The sequence below is a fragment of the Phaethon lepturus genome, unplaced genomic scaffold (genome assembly GCF_000687285.1).
Source record: "Phaethon lepturus isolate BGI_N335 unplaced genomic scaffold, ASM68728v1 scaffold6519, whole genome shotgun sequence".
Lineage (NCBI taxonomy): Eukaryota > Metazoa > Chordata > Aves > Phaethontiformes > Phaethontidae > Phaethon > Phaethon lepturus.
In genome coordinates, this window is record NW_010561124.1 from 51,778 (window position 1) to 59,728 (window position 7,951).

Consider the following 7,951-nt stretch of genomic DNA (forward strand, 5'->3'; position numbering starts at 1 on the left):
ATGGTATTGGCATTTAGAACGCTGTTTGTGGATTATCTCTATGGCTTGGGAGGCTACAAGAGATTATTTTTAAATAAATTTGTCTTAACTGATCATTATTACTCAACCAGTGCCCATAGCTTCACTGTCATTTGCTGCAAATGGTTACAGAAATCCAGGGACTAAGTACTGCTTATGATCAAGTGGTTCTTATTATATACAAAATTAATGCCAGGCTGAAATGTATCATATAAAATGTTAATCATAGAATGACTTGGTTTATTTAAAACATTTATTTTAATTGCTTAAAGCTGTACAAGTATGTTAAAACTGTATTATACCAGTTTCAAATGCTATCTGGTATTTGTTCTCATGAAAACACTGTTTACATTTAATTTTCATCTGGAATATTTATTCATCAACGAGTCACAACTTCCTCAAGATTATCTTCACACATAGTGGAGAATAAAGAGCCAGGCTTTTAGTGCTTATTAACACAAATACTCCTATTGCAGTTGTGGGGAATGGGAAATTCCAGAAACAACTATGAACAGACGGAAGGCAGGAAAAAAATTAATTCCACGTTTCCTGTCTATTCAAGGGTTGAGCCTTAGCTGTTTCCATGAACAATACCTTGGGTTACATTTTTTACTATTTAAAAACATTAAAATAGAAAATAACAGTGTTATTTGTTCATGGTTACCCACTCCAAGATCAGGCAGGCACCTTGAAGGTGCATTTACCACACCTCTGGGAGCTTAAAAGTCAATTAAGTTAGGAGATCAGCATCCCTCTACAGCTAATAAGAGAAAAGTTCCTCCAGAGTACCTTAAGAGCTCCCCCCCTGGCTCTTGTTTAAATAGCCGCATTTCAAACATATATGACAAAACATTCGCAGAAAATATTCCGGTGATTTTTATGGAGCATTGGATCATTCCTTCAGGGCCTTGGCTTGGCTGACACTGCAGGCTGTTATCTCTGGGTCTTATATGTGTGTTACTCACCACCTTCACTCATGTAATTTGGGATCAGTCGTAGTAAAAAATTCTCATGTAATACTACCCAGGCCCAGAGACAGATGGATTTTGATTTCATCTGAACACAATAACTAGGAATGCTGAAACAGCATCAAGGCGGTGCCACTTAACTACCTTTGCTTATTCTTACACTATCATTCTCCTAATCGCTAGACCCCAACAGTTCAGGATGTTTCTTTTTTAATAGACAAAGATGGTTTTGGCTCTTCATTCTAAGTCACTGTTCAAGAATTAAACTAAGTAAATGACTGAGACAATCAGTAACATGGAACGGATTGCTGTTATATGAAAATATTAAACTAATGCTTAATAAATCACTGACAAAGCATGCAAAAGAAGAGTCAAAATATAGTTAGTAGATGTACTTAGTATCTCAAATGGAAACCATCAGTATTAAAAAAAAATAGAAAAATATCCTGTCTCGTGACATGTCACTATAAGAGCAGTTCTGTCAAAAATTATACATTTCATCATGGTAGCTACATATCAGCAAAGAATATATGTATCCTAAGAAAAAGCACTTCAAAGGAAAAGGAAACACTGACAGATTTCCCAGCTGCTATCCTACAAACCCAGCTGTTAGTAGATTGTGTGATCCGAGATAGCATCATCAGTTGAACTACTTACATGGTCAAACACATTATCTTTTTCCCTTGATCCTCCTTTTAGAGAGTTACGGTATATTTGTTCCAATTTCAGCTTTTCTTTATTAGGTAACAACGTCATACAAAAATCCTTTGTGTTGTTTTCATCATAGCTTAAACGCATCAGCACATGTACTTCAGATCTAGTGATTCTGTTTACCATTATTAAAAGACGACAGTAGGTCATCATCAAAATGGAAACTATGCAACAGGAGCAATTTTAGTAGAGTCATAACATATAAAAAATGAATGAAGTAAACAAAAAGACATCTATTTCACAAAGAATTCTTCATTCCCCAGATTTGCCTTTTTTTCCACTAACTATTGTTTGCATCTTAAAAAATTCTGTTAAGTAGAACCTTCTTCTTTCCTCAGAGAGTAGGTCATAATTTATGAATGACAGCTAGTTAAATAAGCTCTTTTGGGTTTCCTTAGCAACAAACCTATCCTAATACTTATTGCAATGAGACCCGACAAATTCATGAAGTTATTTCTCCCCACCCAACATTCTGAGTCAATAAGGTCAGCTTGAAAAGCTGCTGTATTTTTTCGGCAATATTCTTCTCTTTGTGGATCACATTTACATGCAGTAAGATGACATTAACAGACACCAGCCCTCCTTGCCTTTCCTAGTATAATTATCCCTTAAAAACTCAATAGCATAGTCTACAATGACAATGAAGTTATTCTGACACGAAACAAGGCCAAAAAAAAAAGTAGACAACAGCACATTTCATGGTCAGTAACTCCTTCCTTCTCATAACTGCCTGTAAGATACACTGAACCTTAAGTTAATATAATTAAAAAAAAATAATGGATTAAAGTGAATTCACAATACTTTTCAAAATAATTTGCTTTCTTGTCTAGAAGGATTTTCCTGTGACTGCTATACTGAACTTCAAGCATCAGCTACTTTTTACATGTACAATAACTTCACAGAACTGAATCTCTCAGACAAAACATCTCATAGATTTTTGCAAGAGACTAGCAAGTATTTTTGTTTTTTCACTTAAGTCATATGCAAGCTTCATGCTCTTGCATTTTCAGTTGCACACATATAACATATATACACATACAACATATATACACATACATATGTAGGTGTCATTACCTTAGCAGTTACTGAGGTTGCACTTTTATGATGTGGCTAAGAAATTCTGCCTGTGAGCTGTGGTCTAAGACCTACCTGAGTTCCCCATCTCTTATACTTCTGCTTCCCTTGTGTTGGATTGATGCCCATCTGACTATGCTGTGAGCTTCCAACTCAGGTAGCTAGATCAGTAAAAATTAATCCCAGAAAAAAAAAAGCACACACACACAAAAAACCCAAAGCCAACAAAAAAAAAAAAAAAAAAAAGAAAAAAAACCAAAAACCAAACAAACCCAAAAACTCACACATGCACCAAAAACCACACACATATGACCTTTTTGCCTATTTAGCTCCAGTGGTGATCTTATTTGGGAGGAAGTAGTGCAAGGAAAACAGTGGAAGTATGCAACATGGCAGGGGACGCTTCCCTTCAATGACATGGACACTGGCTCATGTTGAAAGCACAGCTTTACACATCACTGAGCTTTACAGCTGACACCTTCTCAGCTGAAATCAACAGCATTAGTTACTATACTTAAGTGACTTGCATGTAACAGTATCATTTTAATATTAGGAATCATCTCTACTGATTGTTATGGATGAACTGTTTTTTTTTCAGTGGTAGCCATCATTACATAGTACCGCTTGGCCCCTCGGGTCTTGAGGTCTGCATACAGGCTGATGAGAAGGCAGCTCCTTCACTCTATTCTAGTTTGCTCTGTTTGCAAGTAAAAATAAAGAAACCTAAAAGCTGTGTCAAAAGTGCAGACCTTACACTGCAGGACAACTTAGCAGTACCACTTAGTTCATGATACACACCTCACTGCAGTATGCAAGAGTCCATTCGCCTCTTATCCTCAAACACAAAGCTTTATTTTAAGAGGACAGTAAGGATTTAGTCCAATATCACTCAAATCAATACAATCAACTGCAAGAAATGATTGCTATTACAACTTCTTGTAAAGTAATCCTTTAAATCTTTTGATAAATGATTTTCCAATCACCAACATAGATGGACAGTGGGTGCCTGTCCAACTGTGTATTACTTCTTATAATACTTGCTTAAAATCCTCTAATAAAAAAAGACCTGGTAAAGACTAGAGGCATATATTTACATATGATGGTCTCTTTGAAGAAGAGACACTGCTTTCCTGCCTGCAAAATAAAAATTCATGCTTGAAGTGTTGATAATTCATTAGTTATACTACAGGAATACCCCAATAACAGCACTCTGGAAGGAAAAAAAAAAAAACAACACACCACCACCACACCACCACCACCCCAAAAAAAAAAAAAATATCACAAAACACTCAGAAGCTGGGAAAAAAATACACAGTTAAAGTTGCTTGTATGACCTTAATTCATCTCCTTTCTCTCTCTCCTCAATTGAAAATGCTAGGAACCTGTAGCCTCCACTACTAGTATCATAGCAATAGCTGTTTGGAATGGCAGCATTACAAGCAAAGATATCACACTCACAGGAAACTGAGTATCAAGATTGTAAGTTTGTGATGAAATATAAGAAGTTTTTTTAAAAAAAAAAGTTATTTGAATTATTTGTAGTTGCCTCCTTGGCTACAACGATCTGTAGGTACAGCTGTGAAGGTGTCAAAAAGTTACTTAATTGAAAATCTGGCATGTGTTCCTTACTGGCCTATTTGATTTTTAAAATGTGAACTTAATTGCCAAAAAGGGCAGGGGGAACATTACTTGCATTGGAGTTTAGAGAAAAAAAAAAAAAAAGAGAGAATTATTTTTTTATCCATCATATGCATGAAGAAAAATTGTCCTAACACTAATATATTGATATTTGGAACTAAACACTACAATGCCAGGTCTTGAATACTATAATTTGCTACCCATTTGTCTTGATGCTTAAAAGTGTCCTTCACAAAAGATCATTTTGCTATTTATGCCACCGAGCTTTTTAGTTCTACAGAGCTGCGGGTCCATGAAAGATGCTAAATTAAATCCAAGGGAAAGAAATGCACATGATCAGATAATAACAGTTAAGTAGAAGGTTCATACTGTGCCCATTTCTCCTATATGTCAGTGGCAGATTTCCCTTGTGCTGGGCCAGAGCACAGAATCAGGAGACAGAGAAGCTTGTTCCCTTTTGTGTCTCAGCAAAAAGATTCAGAATTTTCCACCTTGAAACTCACATTACTGTGGGCTTTCCAAAACTGAAAGTCTTTTACTATGGTAGTAGGACCCAGTAGGTGCTCTTCATTAGCCTAAGTCAGTCAAAATCTGTGGAAAGATTTTAAATAAATTCACTGGGCTTTGGCTCAGCAAAATGTAAATTAAGTAAAGATGCAACTCATAGTAAGTAATTGTGCAAAGAGTGGCTCTTCCTGTACTCTCACTGAGTTCATGAAGAGTTGAAGACATCAGGTCCTCAATGTCTGACTGAGGTTGAAGACCTTTTAAAAGAGTATCAGGTACGGTTGAAAGCTTCAGCAGGCTTAGAAGAGGCTGGACTTAATCTTTTCTACATGCTATACAAAACCAATTTGACCTCCTGCATGCTGGGACATGTTTCCAAAGTATCTAGTGGCCCTAGTCAGGATCTTCAGAACAGAGTTATGTTTTTAAATACCATTCTTTCTGATGGGGAAATCAAAATTTTCTAGTCTGAATCTAAAACCATTGTTCTTATTAATATAAAAATAAGATAAAGGGGAGGTAAAAAATAAGAAGACCTGTGCGTATTTGAGTTATTTAGTAACCTAGCACTAAGATTTCACTTTCTTACCTTTCCCAAAAACCCCTTCCATCACCCAGACTAGGAACAATACCATCAAAATCAACAGGAGTGCTCTGAGGGAACAGTATGAATGAGTGCAGCAGAACCAAGTATTAGAAAAATAGGCAGGGCCTCCATGGTTGGTTGCAGTAGATTTGAATTCACTCTAGCCAACACAAGCTGCCCTGCTGCAAGCCACTTATAATCTACAAGTAGGGTTTATTAGCTTGGGTTTAGTCTGGCAGTAATGCAATTACAGGGGGCAGAATGACTGCCTGCTGTCTACTGGTAAGACATACGTTAAATATCCTAAGTTTCAGGAAATATCCAAGATCTTAATAGCTCTGCAGTTAGTGTGGTTGAGGAAATGGGTTCTTAATTCGTTTGGCTCCAGCAGAACTGCTTTTCAGGTTAACTGAGTAGGCAAAGGTTTTTACAGGAAACCTTCCCTCCTTCAGAATTGGATTTAAAATGATCCTGAAACAATTAAATAAGGCACTCACAAACAAAGCAGGTACAATGTTTAAGATCATGATGTTATGACTCTTCCTCACTTTTGCCTGTAGCTAGTGAGACAGGAAAACAGGACCTTCCTTTAGACCACTAGACCTGGGCTGTTTTGATAGCAAAAGTGGAGTCAGCTTTAGTTTGTGGACAAACAGGTGATGCATCACAGATCAGATTCACCAGTTCTGGTTCAGCGCCAAGCCTGCCAGGCCATCTCCTGGCTCCTTGGGGCCACAGTGCAATCTCTGCAGAGCCCTTAGGCTCAGATGGCCGGGCAGTGCCAGCACAAAACAGTACAAACACATTGAGCCTGCTCATATCCACTCTGTCCATGCCCATCCCCTTCTTGCAACACAGAGCACAGGAAAACATGGGCATAAAGACACACTAGTCTATCCAGGCTCATTATTTACCCGTTGTGGGCCTCCCTAGGCTCTGCAGTCCAAGCACCAATCTTAGGTGCCTGTCTGCATTCACACCCGGACAGCAAACACTGAGCAGGGTAGTGGAGTGTGGAGGTAATAGTTTACCCTGGCTCTAACTTGGTGGCACAGACAGAACTACAAAGCCTAGATAGACCTGAGCTGGCTCCTCATGGAAATCCCACAAATTGGTCTGTCTTGCATTCCTCCTTTTCGTGAGGAACATGACGGGAAGTTTGCCGAGTCTCAGAATGCCCAGCATAAGTCTGTCAAGATTACTCATCGCAGCTCTGCACCTCAGCAAGAAATCCTGCTACCTCTGCCAGCACAGATCTGCAACCCAGACAACCCACCACATGCAACTGCTGGCTGAGCACCAGAGACCAGTGAGTCAGGAGGACAGCATTTGATGCGATACTCTCTCTATACCTTATTTCATAACTGTAAAATGGCAACACCACTTCCTTTTTCCCCAGCCATTTTCTAACTTAGATACTTACAAGCAGTTGAGAGCAGGAACAAACCTTCCCAGTGTTGCGCCTACGGCGACTGGGGCAGCGTGCACAGCTTTGTGTGAGCCACCAGTGCTATTCCTCCCGATCCTGTGTGACTGGCTGTAAGGAGCTGGGCTTATCCCCAGGCACCTCAGCTAAACAGTGCTGCCACACATGTTACTTTCATGCAGGAGGTTGTGGTCTGAACTTTCACCAAGACCTCCAGGATTATCTTTAGGTATTTGGAGATGAGCTTTTAAGTATTATGCTCGAGTGTCTCACATGGCAGGGTAAGCAAGGATGCAGGCTGAGGAACAAAACACCAGATGATCCTTCACTTCTCACTTTACTTGCCCCTGTTATGCTGAAAATAGCATACTGTGGCATTTTTCACAGGAGTCTAATGAAAAATTCTTTTTTCTTTCAGCTACGATGAATGTGTGGGGCCAGGAGCAACACAAATATATATTCCCACAGATGATCCCCCTCCCTATTCTCTTATGGACCCTTGTCAAAGAAATGAAATATCTATAAACATTAGCCTGGAAGAGGAAGCAGCATCTGGGACTACAGGACAGGCTGCAAATTATGCAGTCAGGCTGCAGGACTTGCAGCAGCCCATTTCATCCATCTCTTTGTCGGCTCTCGCTCTGGAGGCTGCTCCCCTGTACGAGATGGTGGTGTGTGAACAGAATATCCCCATCCCACTTGTTCCAATGGAAGTACTGAAAAATTCTTCTACTGACTATCAGACCCTTCTGAACCAAATCTTGTGAATAAAAGTGGCTCTTCCCTTCAATTCTTCCGAAGAACTCAGACCAACAAAAAAAATTTAAATGGAAGAATAAAACCTCTGAAAGTTTTACCTATTTTATATCTTTAAACAGGGATGCAATGGGATTTTATTTTTTACGGTGAATTTTGAAAGTTTATCTAAACTTCCCTCTTTGTGCTTCAAAGTGTTCCATGACATCACACAGCATAAAGAAGCAGCAGTGACAAGCAGTACATCTGACCTTTCTGAAGCATTTG

At 38.9% G+C, this 7,951-nt stretch overlaps 1 protein-coding gene across 1 annotated transcript in view; it reads left to right on the forward strand.

Annotated features, from left to right (window-relative positions):
• LOC104626064 (protein BEAN1-like) overlaps nucleotides 1-7,695 on the forward strand; it is a 17,757-nt gene extending 10,062 nt beyond the window's left edge. The window contains exon 3 of the mRNA XM_010293886.1: nucleotides 7,347-7,695. Within this exon, the coding sequence (XP_010292188.1) occupies nucleotides 7,347-7,695 (349 nt within the window). The remainder of the gene's footprint in view (nucleotides 1-7,346) is intronic.
• Nucleotides 7,696-7,951: the final 256 nt, after the last annotated feature.